At 42.6% G+C, this 18,374-nt stretch overlaps 1 protein-coding gene across 6 annotated transcripts in view; it reads left to right on the top strand.

The window, feature by feature from the left end:
• Positions 1-18,374, top strand: part of Ppn (proteoglycan-like sulfated glycoprotein papilin) — a 175,361-nt gene that overhangs the window by 129,889 nt on the left and 27,098 nt on the right. For all 6 annotated transcript variants that reach the window (XM_076370315.1, XM_076370317.1, XM_076370318.1 and 3 more), the window contains 10 exons: positions 1,290-1,350; positions 11,491-11,573; positions 12,120-12,270; positions 12,418-12,541; positions 13,513-13,593; positions 13,710-13,882; positions 15,000-15,135; positions 15,916-16,259; positions 17,668-17,847; positions 18,060-18,236. In XM_076370315.1, coding sequence (XP_076226430.1) covers positions 1,290-1,350; positions 11,491-11,573; positions 12,120-12,270; positions 12,418-12,541; positions 13,513-13,593; positions 13,710-13,882; positions 15,000-15,135; positions 15,916-16,259; positions 17,668-17,847; positions 18,060-18,236 — 1,510 coding nt within the window. The remainder of the gene's footprint in view (positions 1-1,289; positions 1,351-11,490; positions 11,574-12,119; positions 12,271-12,417; positions 12,542-13,512; positions 13,594-13,709; positions 13,883-14,999; positions 15,136-15,915; positions 16,260-17,667; positions 17,848-18,059; positions 18,237-18,374) is intronic.

Genomic DNA, 18,374 nt, shown 5'->3' with positions numbered 1-18,374 from the left:
CGCAACGTTTGTATTTCTCGAATGAAAATCATTTTGTATAGCAGGGAGTAATTGGAGACACCTAACCTTCCTTCGATTTTCGTTATCCGAGTAGTCGAATTTTGAATTTTCGTCGGCGGGCGGCCGCGTTGCGCGCCGGTGGTTTACGAGGCGAAAAAAAGAATTTCGCCGCTCCGCTTTTCCTTCGAGTTTTCTCGAAAGAAGCTCGTTAACGGGGAAGCACGCCCGATGCGCGATTTAACGGAGTGTGAATTCCCGATTAGAGATACGAACCGTCGCGTTTTCCCGAGCGATGCAGAATCTACGGGACGGGGCTCGTAATCGAGATCGGAATCGAACGGGCAACACGATCCCGTGGAACGGAAAACATTTCTATTATTCACTAGCTGTCCGAAACATTTAGAGAACGTTGAATTAGGGAAGAGTAACAAACTAGAAATGGTGAAAAATAACGAAGGTGTGCTGAATTTGTAATAAAAAAATTATGCTGTTAACGAATATTCGGGAGACAGCAATAACTTGTTGTTTGTGCAACGATTTGATCGTTGTGTAAATTGAATTTAATTATTTTGAGATTAATGGAATGAATTTAATTATTTGCGAATAATGCATACGAAAATAGAAGAAATTTGGGATTGCACGTATCACTGTAATTATTAGGTAATGTGTAATTATAATCTATAAATTGCAGTTAGTTATTTCGAGAATATAATATATTTAATAAAACTGTCGCGAATAATGCATACGAAAATAAAAGAAATTTTGGATTGCACGTATCACTGGAATTATTAGGTAACGTGTAATTATAATCTACAAATTGCAGTTAGTTATTTCGAGAATATAATATATTTAATAAAACTGTCGCGAATAATGCATACGAAAATAAAAGAAATTTGGGATTTCATGTATCACTCTAATTATTAGGTAATGTGTGATTATAATCTACAAATTGCAGTTAGTTATTTCGATATTATAATAGATTTAATAAAACTGTCGCGAATAATGCATACGAAAATAAAAGAATTTCAGGATTGCATGTATCACTCTAATTATTAAGTAATGTGTAATTATAATCTACAAATGTACTTCGCGTACTTCCTTCGTGAGGGATTTGTTAAAACGAGATACTGCTACAGAATCCCCTCTAACGTTCACGTTGAAATATTATTATCCTGGAGAGGATACCGTTCCTCGAAAGCTCCGGGATTCCCTTTCTTATTGTCTCTTTGACCTTACAACGCTTTGGAGGAACCCAGTTCACTCGTTATAAAAACGCCTTATTGTTGCAGCGACAATGGCTACAACAGGTGCACCGGGGCATCCAGACGATACTTCTCCTGCAACATTCAAGTGAGTATTCTTTACGAAACGCAGGACGAAGACCGTTAACGCGGTAAACGGGCGAATCAGTTTTCCATTTGTTCGATTAAATTCTACGTCGTTTCGATTATTCGTTCGGTTAATGAAAACCTCTGGGTTACGAGGAATTACGCGGAGCGCGCGAACCGAACGGTCGCAACAGAATTTGATTAATCATCGCGTAATTGTGGGTGATTTATGCGATTTGCTTTAATAGATCGAACAGCTTGACAGTCTATCAAGGGACGTCGTGGCATCGACATATGACGCGAGCTACAATTATTCCCATCTGCACGCGATCGCGAATCGATGAATCGAATACCGGCTGCTCCGTTGCGTGCGCTGTACCGCACAGCGTCGGATTTTCACGTTTCTTCTGTGTCTGCTTGTATAATTTTTGAAATTAATGCCAGTAACAATATTTTTAACACTTCCACTTCAACGTCATCGGAATACGGATGACACCGTTTTTAACGTAATCTTGAACATTCATTTTCTTGGCGTCGTATCGAACGAACTTAGTTTTATTGAATGTGAGATATAAGAACAGTTGTAAAGTAATCGTTACAAAGAATTCTCTTTAGTTTTTGAATAATTGAGAAAACTGTTTCGATTGTATGAGAGTTTTGATGGTCATTCATAAATCTTAAATCTTTCGAATAGTTTCCAATAGAAACTACATTCTACGTAGCCTGAAAGTAATATTCAAGAATCTGAAAATCGGTATGTGAAAATCACATGCGATAGTGAAACTTAGAAGTCATTTTAACACTAAACCGTTCGAGCAGTTAAATCGACCTTTTGAAATTCCGTAGCAACTTCAATTTCCATCTGTCGAGACTCGAATTGATTTCTAATACAGTTACTGTTCAATCGATTTCTTGAATAATCTCCCAAAGAATCTGTTATCTTCTTAACAATTGCAACAATAAGAAATCAAGAACGGATCATTTTCACTCGTCCGTCGGTGTTAAATATAACGACATTCGAAGCATCGATGAAAACAAAAGAATTGAATGATGGTATCAGTGTCTTGCATCACGATCGAAAGCGTTGCTCCCGGTTAAATCGAGGAGATCAGTCCAATCGAGTCGCGTCTGTCAATTTACGTTTCCTCGCCCGTAACCTTTAAATATGTCGGTCAATTCCCCGGGAAAGAGTTCGATGGTCTTTAATAAAATGATTTATACCATTATTTAATTCGGTTCGTTAAATGTCAGCCGCAGTAGCGGTGAACTCTGAACCGCGGGGACTTTCGACGACCACCGGCTGGCCGTTCACGCGTGGCCCGCAAGAAACGGGGCTTTCGCCTCTTTATCGTCTCCCTCGCTTCTCCATTTTAGCCGCGATCGATCGGACGCCGAGTCTTGACGCGCGGCCCGGCACCGGGCGCACGTGCCAAGCCGCGTCAAACTTTCATTTAAAACTACTTAATCAACGGGACGCCGTTAGCTCCGCTTCTTTTCCCCCGGACTCGGGTGATCTTGACAAATTGTCCCGATGATCGATTAATCCCGCATTCGTTCGATTGCCATTCCGTTTCGCGCCTTTCGCCGGAAATGCTCCTCCCGTTCATTTATATGAAATCAGCCTGAGGCAGCTTCGCGTCGGGCAACTGAAAATTCAGAACGAGACTTGAGAAATGGAATCGTTCGTCGTAGAACGATTTCTCGGCTGCAGTTTCGGAGAGGTACTTTTAACCCTTCGCGGACGAAGATTCTTTGAAATGTACGAAACCTTCAACGGATGAAGCTAAATTATATATTAATTGCTTAAACAATAGTAAAATCAGAAACCACATCTCTTGCCGAGTAATCAAATCATTCGCCTGCTTAGTCTTCCAAATATGAATGTTTCATCTCGAAATGTCATTGGTCCGCAAAGGGTTGAAGTGAAATCCTCTCGTATACATTTTTAGGAACATAATATTTGTGTATTTGTTTCGATACTTTTGTCATTTACGAGTTAGTGTTTAGATAGAAGAGAGAATTTTTTTAAAGAAGCGAGACACTAAGGGGCTCCTGCCGCGACGTTACGGAGGGAGCATTATAAGTCAAACGCTTTGAAACGATAAAACAAGTAACGAATGATATTCCCTAAACATTATTCATAAATTCCGAGACATCGATTCAGACCTATTCCACGAAACGCAAGCAAGGATATACTTAACCGATCACTCAAACCGACTTTTACCAATTTCTCTATAAAAACCATAAGCGTTCATTCAGACTTCAATCGAGTTGTACTTCGGTTTCGTTGATAATTTCGCGAAGTATCCGTGCCTCTCCAATAATCATAAAAGAAGAAATCAGAAATAAGTGATTTTTACCCATCCGGTAGTTCCACTGTTGAACCCGTAAATAAAAACTTCTCGGCTTGATTTACAGTGACAGTTCCGAATCCCTTCCCGTCGACCATAGACACCGTCTAGCGTTCCATTCTTCTTCCCGATTTCCTTCGTCGTTCGCTCGAAACCGGTCGAAAGCAGTCCGAGCAGAAAAAAGGACGGATAAGAACGAAGAAAAATGGCGGAGGGACGTAATGCCGGCGACACGTACGACGGAAATGGAGCGTCGTCCGGGCGAATATAAAATGGAATTGTCAATTAATAATCGCTGGGAAACAAAGGGTTAAACGGTCCCTGACAAGCAACCGGTTCCTGGAACCGTGCCCGCCGTTGTGTTCGAGGCGGATGGAGTTTACGAGGTCACCGGGACGCCGTAAAATCGCGTGTCCAGGTACATATAGGTAATAGGGCTCGCGATGATATTCCTTGTCCCGTCGTTGATCGACGCGTTGACCCTCGCTGAAATACAACGCGGGATTAAAAGTTTACAACGGCTGTAAAGATCGTCTCCCGGGGACGTCCACTAAATCCTGGCTCGAGGATACTCCGGGCGCTGCTTCGGGACATCGGCGAAGTTAAAACCGCAGGATCTCGAGGCGGCAGTCGTAAACACGCCGCTCTGTACAGCTCCGCTCAAAAGAGGTGTCACAAAAATACAAATTTCAGAGCGCCGCGTGAAAGGCGCGCGGGCGTTCGTATCTTCGACAGATTTCGGAGACGAATCGGCGAAGAGATTCATTGATCGTGGATGTAAATTGTTAATGTCTTTTTTTTCATTGAAACGATGCTTTGGGATATTTATCGTTGATTCGTGTACGTTAATGGCGAGTGAAACGTTTGGAATAGAGGTCATTTAAATGAGAAGTCTTTGTGTGGAGGATTAATACGATTATGGAATGTTTCGAGGAGCATTGAAATTAGGGAACGCAATCGAAGCAGTTAATATTACTGGCGACGTCGGTGTTTACTTGCTAGTTTGCACCGCGACTTTTGAAGCACCCTGTACGCAGGACCATCGAAAAGTCGTAAGCTTCAGGGACCAACCGAGTTCTTTGAAATCCCGAAACATTAGGTGCACGGCGCTATCCTCGTTGCCGGGATTTTCTGCGGAAATAAGATTGGTTTAAACGCGCAACAGTTTAATTGAAAAAAAGCCGTATTTCTCGTGGATATTTCGGACAGATGTTTGAGATCGTGTTCACGCAATTTTCGTTTAATGGATTTTTCTATATCGTCAGTCGGTTAACGATAACGGCAATATTTCCAGTAGACTACTCGATTTGAAACTTTAACACTAGATTTACGGAACGAGTCGATTTCACTCGTATTGAATCGTACAAGCATTATTCGGTAAATTTTCAGTTTTAACGGAGTTATGCAAATATGTATTCTAATTGTCTACTTAAACCTCGAATTTCGAAGATCTAACCGAACGCATTACAATTCTTCTAAGAACAATAGAACTGTACAGTAAATGTCAGTAAATCGAAACTCAATTCAATTTTGATCTTGTACCGCACCTCGAAGCTTCTGTTATTGAGTTATGCAAATATATATTCTAATTATCTACTTAAACCTCGAATTTCGAAGATCTAACCGAACAGATACTTTTTCTAACAATAGAACTGTACAGTAAATGTCAGCAAATCGAAACTCAATTCAATTTTGATCTTGTACTGCACCTCGAAGCTTCTGTTATTGAGTTATGCAAATATATATTCTAATTATCTACTTAAACCTCGAATTTCGAAGATCTAACCGAACAGATAATTTTTCTAACAATAGAACTGTACAGTAAATGTCAGCAAATCGAAACTCAATTCAATTTTGATCTCGTACCGCACCTCGAAGCTTCTGTTATTGATAAGTGCGTAATGGTCCGCAGTTTATTTACGACCAAATCCTGTGCGATATATCCTCTGAGAATCTATGGGGAGGGGGTCGTAGAAGTTCACCGGATTAGAAATTAATTTCCCCGTTGCACGCAGTCTACACAATTTTGTTCCTCGTTCGCCCCTCGATCGGAGCGGCGTCGCATCAATTTTCACGAGGACCGGCATCTATCAATCGAACCACCGGCCCCCCCGGCTTTAATTTCATTTTCCTGAGTCACGAACGTTCGACCTATGCCACGTCGCTTCTGGAACAGGACCCATTCCTTGACCCCCGCTATTTCTTCATAAGAGCGGATCTCGGCGAAAATGTATTTCTGAAAGTCACGTAGCCGCCGTAAAATTATTTCCGCCGCGCCATCGAAGCTTCCGCCGCCTCGGATCATTCTTCGTCATTCCTCATCATTCCTCTGGTAAATCGTTTCGGTTAAATGACTCCAACTGCCTCCTATTCCTCCGAATGAGAAACGAGAAGGAAATGGTCGGTAATCGTAGTCCATCTGTCAAAGCAAAGAAAACGAAAGGAAACGGAATGGCTTCTATTATTTTTATGTCAAAGGTGAACTGTGGGACTCGGAGCATTCAGGAGTCTCGAGAGAATCAACGAAATACAAGCTTTAACGTGAATTGTATAAAATTTCATTTTAGAGTCGCTATTTTTGTTTGCAGGAGAATGATATAATATATATGGAATAATTAATTTTATAGAAACTTGAACTGACTTTCTCAATTTTCTTTGCGAAAGCCACAAGTGTAGTTATTAAGAATTCAATTAGCTTCTATCAATTTAGCTATTAAATCGGTTTCCTTAATAATTTCTCAAATCAGTGTCTGTCTTTTCGATAATTATAAAATAAGACTGGGAATGGGTCACTTTCGGAAAGTCGAGAAACAACGCAGTGCGCTTTGGCTGACGATATATCTGTTTGACTTAACTTTTCCATCGAAAAATTCCTTTCCCATGAGGACGTTGGTACGAGCGCCCGTTGCGATGCAGAAAGATGGCTGAGAATCCTGAATGGCTTCGAGAACCTTTAATGGTCTCCGAACGCAACAATATGGCCTGGCCGTATGATACTGTAGCGCCGCACGGTCGGAGATGCTAAAATTTATGAACGGCCGGCCATTACGCGGCATCGACTCGCGAAGTATTAACTTTGTTAAAGCGACGTGCTAAATGAAATGGGCCGCAGGTTGCTGCGGCGTTGTTGCGTGTCCTCGGCCGTTGGATATCGATTGCCGGTGCACGCGTCCGCTTGAGAGAATCAATTCTAAACTAAAATGTTGAAATTTCAAAGCTTTAACAAGAGAACTACCGAGGATTTAATACGATTTATATGTAATCCATATAAAAGTTGTAACAATAGATTACGCTCGGTTTCTTCGGGCATTTATTACAATATGCGAATGAAGCTATTTATTTTCAACATCATTTCGAATATTCAATGCTTTTAAGATATCAATCATTGCGAAACAATCGAAACCAGTCATTCTGACTGGTACGGTAGTTCTAGTGTTAAAGTCTCAAAGTTCCGAACCTCAAATTTCAAAGTTCAAAATGTTCCATTTATCCTAATTCGTATAAATTTTACATCATTTTACTTCGTACTATCTAAATCATACTACCTATCAATTCTAAACCGAAATATTGAAATTTCGAACCTTTAAAGTCTCAAAGTTCTTCAATTCCAAAGTTCAAAGAATTTCAAAGTTCAAAATGTTCCATTCGTCTTAATTGTAAATTTCACATCATTTTACTTCGTACTATCGTCATTCTCATTTATATCAGACCTCTTATATTATCTCATATTAGATTCTCATGTTCACCCCTTGAAACAAGGCGAACAATGTCCACTTCACGGTTTATTCCTATAATCGTAACTTCTATTCGCAAGGGACGTTCAATGTCTATAGAGCCGCCCCTCTTCTGCATGCCGACAATTACCGGGCATTACTTTGAAAAGATTCCCTGACAGAGGCGATTTACCAGTGAATTAGATTGAAAGGGCTCCAGGAACGAGAGGACCGACGATCGTCGAAGAAACCTATTATCAACGAACACAAACGCGAGCAAAAAGCGCGGCGGGACATTCGAAGGCGGCTCGGCGTGCAGTTGGAAAGCTGAAATGTCAAACCGTCGCGAACCGGCAACAATTCCATGGAAATCCTAAATAAGAGCGCTGCCGAGGCTGAATCGCGGTTGGAGCGTTCACTTTCCATCCCCCGATCGTCCCCATTGAAAACCGAACCGGACAGGCAACCGCGCGCGGCAACAATATACAAAAATCGCGGCGTTTGTTGCATAACGGATTCAACGGGTTGAACGACCGAGTCCCGGGGGTGGCCACTTCAGAATCAAACGCGGCGATCCATTTCACCGGGGGATTGCGCGCCGCTGCAAAAATTGCCTCGAACGCGGCTCATTGTTCTCGCCCCTTTGTCTCGAGATTTCGTAATTAGTAACAATGCCCGCCGGCTAAACAGCGATTATTGAACGGTGGAAACTCACCGGAGGGGCTTCGGTTTACCGGCCGGATGAAACTCTCGAGTAGCCGGAACCCGGACTGCTCGCGGAATAAGCGGGAAGGGGGGGGCGGAGGGGCGAACGGGGTAGAGTTTGCGGAAGATGGATTTCTTTAACGAGCGCGAACCGTTAATTACGAGTCGCCGTAATTGCGAGTGACTCGTCTCGTATTTATAAGACCGGTCCCCGATTCCCGCTTTTTCACCGATTCCTCGTCCACCGGCGACTCCCGGGGGGTTGCTTGCTCCGGATGGAACATCGAAGGGTGTTCGTAAATAAATATAAGGCTTCGTGCGATCGGTTCAATGCTGCAGTCAATATCTGTTACAAGGTAATCGAAGCGAGAGGATTTATCGAAAGAGAATGGCGAAATGAAACTAGTTATTCATTCGTTGCTTCCGGAGTTTCATACTTCGCATGGGTACGTTCCTTCTGATATTTTATCGTGATGATGTATTTTTAGTGAAAACTGTCTCGTCCGGACGTTTCATTAAATAGATTTTGAAATGTTCAGCGCGGAGCTCTCTCGACGGGGGATTTTATCAAAATAAAATGAGTTCTTGACCCGTTTTTCGCTATGAAAACACGGCAGTTAGATAAGGGAATCCCGGTTTCCCGTGAGTCGCGGAGAAATCCCGATATTTTAATACAATTTTCACCGTGCGCGATCTCAATGCACGGTAATGGATCGCGTACGGTGCAACGTTCACGGTGGATATCTGGTGACCCCGAAACGATATGCCTCGTAAACCATCGATTTGAATAAGCGTCAAGGTCAATCGCGGTGCTCGCGACCCGGTAGAAAAGCGACCCGCCATAAATCACGGTTCCGCGGTCCCCGCAACATTCCTCATCCCCGGCGTCGTATTGGGATCGCGCTCGATTTTTTTCTCTTTTACGGTCACCAAACAGCAGCTCTCGCTCCCCCGTTCCACCCCGCCGCCGAGCCCCGCCGAACCTCGCACACTGTCCCCGCAAGAAATCTTACGTCATAAATCCTCCGCGCGTATCCTCGTGCGTGGTTACCAGTCCCGCTGGGACGCCTTTTCTTCCTTTTTAGGAGGCTGCTCGATTTATCGACATTACCTGCGTCACCCCAACCCCTCGCGCGACATTCATCCCTCTTGTCCTACTCTCTTACCCCTTCTCACGTATTCTATGTGCCTGTTTATGTATTTATTTATTTCTCTCCTCTTCTCCACTTTGTCTATTTATTTCTATTTGACTATTTCTATCTTTGTATCTATCTGTCTCTGCAATATCTTTCTATGTATGTAGATAAATAGGTAGAGGGAATAGAAAAATAGTTAAATAGGAAGTTAGAATAGATGGAAAGATAGAGAGATGGATGTAGAGATAGGTCTATTTATCTATTTGTCTATTTATCTATTTATCTATTTATCTATTTATCCTTTTATCTATTTATCCTTTTATCTATTTAACTATTTATCTATTTAACTATTTACCTATTTACCTATTTATCTATTTACCTATTTACCTATTTACCTATTTACCTATTTCCCTATTCACCTATTTACCTATTTACCTATTTACCTATTTATCTATTTACCTATTTACCTATTTACCTATTTATCCATTTATCCATTTACCTATTTATCTATTTATCTATTTATCTATTTATTTATTTATCAATTTATCAATTTATCTATTTACCTATTTATCAATTTATCTATCTATCTATCTATCTATCTATCTCTACCTCTTTTCCTCTCCAAATCACCCCATCTCTGTCGCCATTCCTCAGCTTTGCTTCGTCCTCGTAACCCAGTCGCGATACGGGCCATTTAATTCCTGCGAGAGAAGACCCGCCACGGTCGTAGAAGCAAGGTGGCAACACGATGCCCCGGCTATTTGCGCTCGGGATCACGCCGGGGGTGGAATCCCCCGGACCGCGGTGATATCATCGTTGGTATTGGAATGATGTTTGCTTGTTTGGCTTGCTCGGATCGATGAGGGGGAAATTGTGCTCGCGGATCGTGTTTGCCTCCCCCACCCCCCCTCGACAATGACGAGAACGACTAGTTTGATTAATTGATCATCGAAGGCTCTTTTATTATTCAGAGCTTGTCGCGTTTCGGGCTTGTAAACCCTTTCTCTTCTTTCTGGAATTCAGCACGGGATTTCTGTTTGCTCGGATTGACACTTCAACGGTTAATTCGCGTGTCGCATTGTTTGCAGTTATCTCGTCAGAAATACACTCCATTGAACTTACAAAATTAACTAAAATCTATTTAATTTCAAGAAATATCAAACACCATGACAAAAAAGCTTCGACTTTCGGATCGATAATTCTTGTGTCGCATTGTTCGCAGTTATCTCGTCAGAAATACACTCCATTGAACTTCATCTAATGACAATTTACCTAGAGAGTCCAATCGATTCCACACAACGAAGCACCGAATGTCTCTAATTTCCTGGTCAACCATTTGTAAAAAATCGAAAACATTAACGAACGTTCAAAAAATCCGAACTTCCGACTCAAGTTCGGTAACGAAACATAGTTACAAATATTGCTTTCGAGTGAAAACGAAAGTTTGCCTGCAAACATCGAAGCTAATAACGCGACGGACGAAAGACCGGTGTTTACAAAATTCCCTGGAAACCAGCGGGGTTGTTCCCCGACAGAGGAGCCACCCCTAAGCATTATATCTTGACATGACGAGACGCATTTTCCGATTGCCCGTCTATATGTCTCCGGAGCACGTATTTCTTCATGGCGGAAGGGCCCTCCCCGTGGCCACAATTTATTCCCGGCTCGCAGAGGAGCACGTAGGGCGGAATGCGCTCGCTCAGACAAGAGGTGGCGCAAAGAAAAACACGCGAACGCACGACACGGGCCACTTGTAACCGCGACCGCAAGCTTTTCGAGTGCTTTCGCATCGAGGTTTTTTCTGTTCCCGCGGAGTTTGCTCGCGACCCAGTAATTATTGTCGACCCCCATGCTCCAGTTTCGAGGGAACGCGAACAGTCTCATTCCAAAGCTCCGGCTTGCTCCTTTCTTGCTGGGATTCGGCAAATATTTTTTGTCCCGCTTACAGTCCTTATTAAAATTCCCCGTGGGAAGAGCAATTCGCGCACGTTTCGTCGTTCGCCCGACTTCGAATTTGATTTCCATTTAACGCTGAAGCTATGAACTACGGAATGACACATTCCTGGTGTCTTTTTTCTGGAATTATCAAGAAGATGACAGATGTTTCTCTAAGGGGTTATTAAAGAAATTGACACTCTTGGAGTTTGCGTAAAGGAATTCAGCATTCTACTGCCACTTTCCGGTTGAAATCTCTAGCTCCTCCCTTTTATCGCAGTGCATACGTGTGAAATATTCTCTGATTCACCTTTTCGTACAGGAATGTTCCGAGGATGCGAAAGATTTCCGAGCAGAACAGTGCGCCGAGTACAACCAAGTGCCGTTCGAAGGGAGTTACTACGAGTGAGTGTCAAAATCCATCATTCGCCTCCTAGTTCTCTCTTTCTCAGCTGTTCAATGTTTAACTCCCTTTAATCTTATTCTTGAATTCCTCACATTTCAACCTTTCATCTTAATGTATGCTGCAACAAAGAAATAAATCGGTGAACCATCGAAATACACATATCAACCCTTTGCACTCAAGCTTTTCACTAGAAATATTCGACACTTTCAATATTACTTGAAACGAACTAATGAGAAAACACGTAAATAAAGAAACAAATATTTCATATATTTATGGTTTATCAGAGACATAATATTACATACAACACTTTGTAATTTTGTCACATCGAATCGAATTGCGACTGAGAGTTACCCCTCGAGTGCAAAGGGTTGAAACGCAATAACCGAACTCAACTGAAATACACGCTGATTGCCCCGATTTTGCTTTATAAACTTATCAAATGTAACGCCGAACGCGCGTTTCCTATGATTTCCCATTCCCGAGAACGCTGCTAACGACGTTAATCGAGTTAGTGAAGCGAGCCGCGCGAAATCGTTTGCCTGCAGCTGGATTCCTTACACCGGCGGGCCGAACAAGTGCGAATTGAATTGCATGCCGCGGGGCGAGCGTTTCTTCTACAGGCAGAAGAAGTCAGTGATCGACGGGACGCCTTGCGAGCCCGAGAAGAACGACGTATGCGTCGAAGGGAAATGCATGGTGAGTTTAACGATCCGCGATTCATCGAGCGTCAGAGGACCGTTTGTTGTCTGTTTTGCCGGCACGACAATTACGAGGCTCGCCGCGAGATAAATCGGCGATATCGATCGGCGTATTACAAACGTAGTAATTTACTTTGATCGTCAGCATGTCGGCTGCGACATGTTGCTGGGAAGCAACGTCGAGGAAGACGCGTGCAGGGAATGCGGCGGCGACGGTTCCAATTGCAACACAGTCTCCGACCTGTTCGACACCGATGACCTGCAATTCGGTGAGTTTTATATTCGTCAATCCGGCGAGTGTAATTTAGCTTTCACGTCAATCATCGATGCGCGTAACGCTTTAACGTTTCGCCTTGCGATTTATTTCACCTCGGGCGTTCCTGATCGCGCTGTCTCATTTTCTCGCAACACTGCGGACACAACTGTTACAAGATGAATTCGAATCGTTCGAGGTTCATTTAAATTTATCGATGAAAATGAGAAAATTGTTTCGCTCACGGTACGGCAGATTTGTGAAATAATTTAGGAAATCGAGTCACGCGAGGGGCTGACTCGTGAAAGCAATGTCTATAATTTTGCAAGGTTTACGCGATGTTTTGGTTTGATGAGAGTTTTTATTTTGAGAATTGATAAGAGTTTGGGTATGTTTGGAGTGAAAACATTATTCCGCGTACGGATGGAGTATGATCGAGTTGTTTTTGCCTCGAAAGGAGGAAACTACCAGGGAAAGCTTGAAACTTTATTGAAGATTCATTCTTTGCGCTCGGAAGTATTTCGTTGGAAATACTTAACATTCTCTAATTAGACAATTTTTGATGTTAACTCTTATTATTAATTACTTTATTCAAATTTATACTTCGTTTTACGACAGTAGCGTATATAAATATAAAATATTTTCGATTGACTCTATTTCCAACGTTCTTCGTAGATTAACACTTAGCCAACCGAATTGAGAGATCTCCCGTTTTTCATTTAACAACGTATTACCTTTTATTCTCTTTATCTGTTCTTTCGTTATTTAGTCTTGACGTGGGATTATTTGCAATTCATCGAATACGGTTCTTGTTTTTACAAAACATAGTTTCTAACTAAATCAATTGAACGAGTATAATCGAAGATAATGGAAGGTTGTAATTATTCTTTCTAGGCGGTCGCCTAAGTGTTAAGATTACGACGAATAATAAATAATAATAAATCCTCTTCGAGTCGAGTGTTGATCGTTTAATGGAATCTTCTGCAGGGTACACCGACATCCTGCTGATCCCGAAAGGAGCGACGAACGTAGTGGTGAAGGAGATCAAACCGTCGAACAATTACTTAGGTCAGTGAATTTAGACGTTGCACAGACACCGGCTCGCTCCTACGGGGCCGCCATTGAATTAGAAACTAATAGAGCGGCCGGTTGCTGATGCTTTAACCCGTTTTATTCTCTCGCAGCCGTTAGAAACACGTCGGGCCACTATTATCTGAACGGAAACTGGAGGATAGACTTCCCACGAAGCCTGAAATTCGCTGGAACCATATTCCATTATTCGAGAGACCCGCAAGGATTCTCGGCACCCGACACCATTACTGCCCTGGGGCCGACGAATGAACCAATTTACGTGGTGGTGAGTGCCTCCAGGCCTCGCAACTATCAAACACCTATTTCACTTTCTAAAGAAATCAACGTCGCGCGAACAACGAAGTCCGCCGATTCACTATCGAACTCGAGATTATTTACAATTTGAACTTTTAATACTTTCGCGAACGAACGTCGACATTTCGACGAGAAATGTTCATATTTGCTAGACAAGTCGCAGATAAATCGTTTAATTAGTTGAACAGCAAGAGATCAGCGCGTAGTTTCTATTTTTTCTAGTAATTAAGCAGTTGATGTATAATTTATCTTTATCTCTTGAAGGTTTTGTACATTTCAAAGAATGTTCGTCGTTCATTTTCATTGTGGTAGAAAATTACATGAATGCTATAACATTGAAATTTATAAGCCACATGAATTCAATTCTATGTAGCCTTAACTTTTTGAAATTACTATCCACTTTAACTCTTAACGCGTTTTGCATTTTTCCTATTTTTGGCGCATTAAAATTTCTACTGTACGCGAACGTGTTAATGCCACTGAAATTTCAAGTACATCTCTTTACCTAATATTAATAAAAGAATTTTCTATTTGTAGAATCTTCGTGGTCATGATACAATTTATAAAGAATTTTTGGATACTGAAGTTATATTATTTTGTCTAGTATTCCCTTCGAAGAATACGAAAATTAATATTCGTAAATGATGTTTCGTCTGCTATTAATATTTTCCAATTTGTTATTAATATTCTCAGTAATGTTTAACACATTGAGCGCCGGCCCCGCGATAATGCGGGATTTCTAGTCTATCGTTTAACTGCTAATCCCACGTTTATGCAACATTTTACGATAACACAAATCCAAAGTAAAATTTACAAAATCGAATTCCTTATTCTCCTCCGTAAGTTGGAAATTTTCGTTTAATCGATGTTCAAAAATGTATCAATACAATCACCGACGCTCGCGTCTTTAGTAGCTGAAATTCAGCCGACGTTCAATGTGTCAATACTTCACCCGAGAGTTCAGAACGATCGGTTTTTCTTCCCGTAGTTCTCAGCTTAATTATAACAGTCGCCTGTTTCAACGGCCGAACGACAATTCCAGAAGTTCGGAAATGCGTGAAGGTAAATTGTGTTCGTATCTGCCACAGTTGCTGTACCAAGGTCGCAACGTGGGAGTGCACTACCAGTACAGCATGCCGAAGAGACTCTCGCATCAAACCGACACGGACAGCTACACCTGGATAGTCGACGAGTTTTCGAGCTGCAGCGCGAGCTGCGGCACAGGTAGCGGAATTTCCCGAAATTTATCCCGTCGCGGGATTACACGGCGGATGTGATTAATAATCGCCGAACGATGCGCGTTCCGACCTAACGATTCTAGATTCGATACGATAATCTCCGATCGCCCCGACGTTTTAGCTTCGTTAACAGCTAGTAATTAACGGGCTTCCCGTTAAACGGCGGCGAGCCGTTCTACAAATATTTCATGTTTCATCGGCGAATAAACTGCTCATTAAGTTTCGAATTCGTTCGCGTCGCTCTGTTCCGGATTACTTCGGTTCCCGTTGACAGGACGTTGTCCCGCGTTTTATTCCACTCTGCGCACTTTCAATTGCATTTTAGTACGAAACATTTCATTCCAATTAACACGTTGAACGCACGATTTCATAGAGCAAAGTATACAAAATGGAAAAAATACGATATTCAATCGTTCGACTGAATTGGATTATCATTGTACGTTCATCGAACTGAATGTCACCGTAATGGGTAGCGTTATTCGTAATATAGAATTGTTTGCGAATAATCGTCGTTTATGGCGTTCAACGTGTTAAGAGCAGAACACTTACGACTGAAGTTCACTTTAACATCATCTTAAAATCCATTTCGAGTCTCAAAGTTCTTTCATTATCTTTCAACTGTGAACACGATACTATCTAACGTTGAAAGCTCCGTCAACGTCTATAATCGTATGTCTAGAATTTGTTGAATATTAAAAGCCATCAATTTCTATAGAAGAAAGCGAACGAATGAATTCTAAGCTCGAAATTATTTCAATTCCCGAAGGTTATCAGTCAAGGCGAGTCGCCTGCGTGAGGAGGAGGGACAGCCAGCCGGTGGATGAGAGCCTCTGCGATCCACTGATGGAACCAGCTGACACACAGTCCTGCAACGTGGACCCCTGTCCACCTGTGTGGGTGGAGGGCGAATGGGGTCCATGCAGCAGCCACTGCGGGGAGGGAGGTGAACAGAGCAGAGAGATCAAATGCGAGCAGGTCATCTCCGGTGGAATACCATCGGTGGTGGACGATAGTCAGTGTTTGGAGAAGGTGGGACCGAAAGGGCCAGTTACCCAGGAGTGTAATAAAGATGTCCAGTGCCCCCAGTTCCACCTCGGCCCATGGAAACCGGTACGATCTCACGAATAACAGCTTATCGCGTAAATAATGAAACGATGAGACGTGTCCTCCTCGTTCGATGCTGACAATAAGCTAGGCATGTTTACGTAGATTTATGGCTTTGGGGATAGGGGACAGACATTTAGGGAGAAGAATCGAAGGTAATTGAATAACTGGATTGCTGATCATCGTAGCGGTAGCTCGCGGAAATCTCGAGGAAGAGAGCCCGTTTGTCTAAAGCACGTACGAGAAGAGTAATTTCACTTGATGTTTTGTTGATAGAATATTACAATGTTCAGTAGCGATCCTTAGGTAATTAATAAACTCATTCTGATTGGATATTAGAATCTCTTGCGCGTCACGAGTTAATACTAACCGAAGTAGCTATTACATCAGTAACGTCATTTTAGTTGTACCAAATCTTAGTAAAAGAATTAGCATTTGTCCTTCAACATATCGAAAAATATGTTAGGAAACACAAGAAACTATACTTACGAACCTAGTACCTTACAAACGCCTCCTTGCATTCCTTCGACCCTTTTAACTCTTCGCGGACGAACGTCGGCGTTTCTGAGAGATGAAGTGTTCATATTTAGAAGACTAAGTCGCAGAGAAATGATTTAATTACTCTGACAGCGAGAGATCAGCTCGTAGTCTCCCTTTTCCCTATTAATTAATTGATATTTAATTTAACTTCATTCGTTGAAGACTGTAGATTTCAAAGCATCTTCGAAAGAAAACTAAAACAAACACTGATAATAATTAACGCTTAATCTATCAGCATAAAAAGACCCTCGTGTCACAATTCTTCACCTTCAACCCATTCGCTGCCATTCCTATATTATATGAAGCTATTCCCATTGCCATTCATATTTTGAGTGGTATTGTTTACCAAAGTTCTATTATCTCTTGGTAGAAGCTCATATATTATACATAATCATTTGCACGCATCAAATCGAAGACATTGACAAGTGCGTAACACCCCGCCTACTTTCAATATGTTATAACATACAGGCTAATACGAGAAAGGATGTCGAGTCCTACGTGTAAATGATTATGTATGATATACGTGCTTGTACCAAGAAATAACAGAACTTTGGTAAACAATACCACAGTAGGACGAGCATTTTCTAGCTCCGGTAATTTCAAACATCCGCGGTACCTGTGTATTCGGGCCGAAAGTGTTAATTACATTTATTGTACACTTCATTCTATTATTCCCAAAACAATCGATGCTCGTTTATTTAGATCGTGGAAACTGTAGATTCGGTAGTAGATAATTGAGGTACATGTCGGTGTGCTCTAATCAATCGAGATCGGCGTAAACATTTACAAAACAATATTTCTAAAATCCAATGTGCGTCGATTCGACGCGTTCCGTGAACCCAGTGTTAAATCCGAAAATCGTGTTGCTCGCCAGTGCGACCGTTTGTGCGGCCCGGGCAAGGAGACCAGGAAGGTGACGTGCTACAAGAAAGAGAACGGCAAGATCCAGGTGCTGGAGGACGAGGCCTGCGAAGGAGAGGTCCCGGAGCGTGAGAAGCCCTGCGAATTGAGACCTTGCGCCGGCCTCGACTGGGTCACGTCGGATTGGAGTGGAGTAAGTCCGACCTTTTCTCTCCGCGGTGACACCCGAACGTCCGTGATCCCCTCGCTGCTCTAAAATCCATTCCCGCGGGAGCCGGGCGGCCCTCCGCCGCCTCGGATAATATCGGGGGCGCGTGACTCGGGGTACATTTAAATGAGAGAGCGCCGTATTTTTTCGTAATCACGGCCGCGCGTCGTTTGACCCTGTTCCATTGCCGTCGACAGTGCGACGACAAGTGCGGGCTGACCCAAGAAACGAGGACCGCGCTGTGCGCCACGCAAGACGGCACCGTTTACGCGGACGACAAGTGCGACCCCGAGAAGAAGCCGGAATTGACGCGGGAATGCCTGGAGGGGGAGAAGGATTGCGAGTACCTCTGGTTCGGTTCACAGTGGAGTGACGTAAGTGGAATCGGAAATTTGTTTGTTCTCGCCGCGTTACGTCGGTTCCGCCGGATTCGGGGACGGGGATTCGTTAATCCGTTGCTTTACGGTATCAGAGTCGGGAAGATTTCTAATGTGGTTCAACCCTTTGCACTC

Source organism: Nomia melanderi, chromosome 8 (genome assembly GCF_051020985.1).
Source record: "Nomia melanderi isolate GNS246 chromosome 8, iyNomMela1, whole genome shotgun sequence".
In the NCBI taxonomy this organism is placed as follows: Eukaryota; Metazoa; Arthropoda; class Insecta; order Hymenoptera; family Halictidae; genus Nomia; species Nomia melanderi.
Note: the sequence above shows the minus strand (reverse complement) of the source record. Positions and strands in the feature narration are given on the sequence as shown.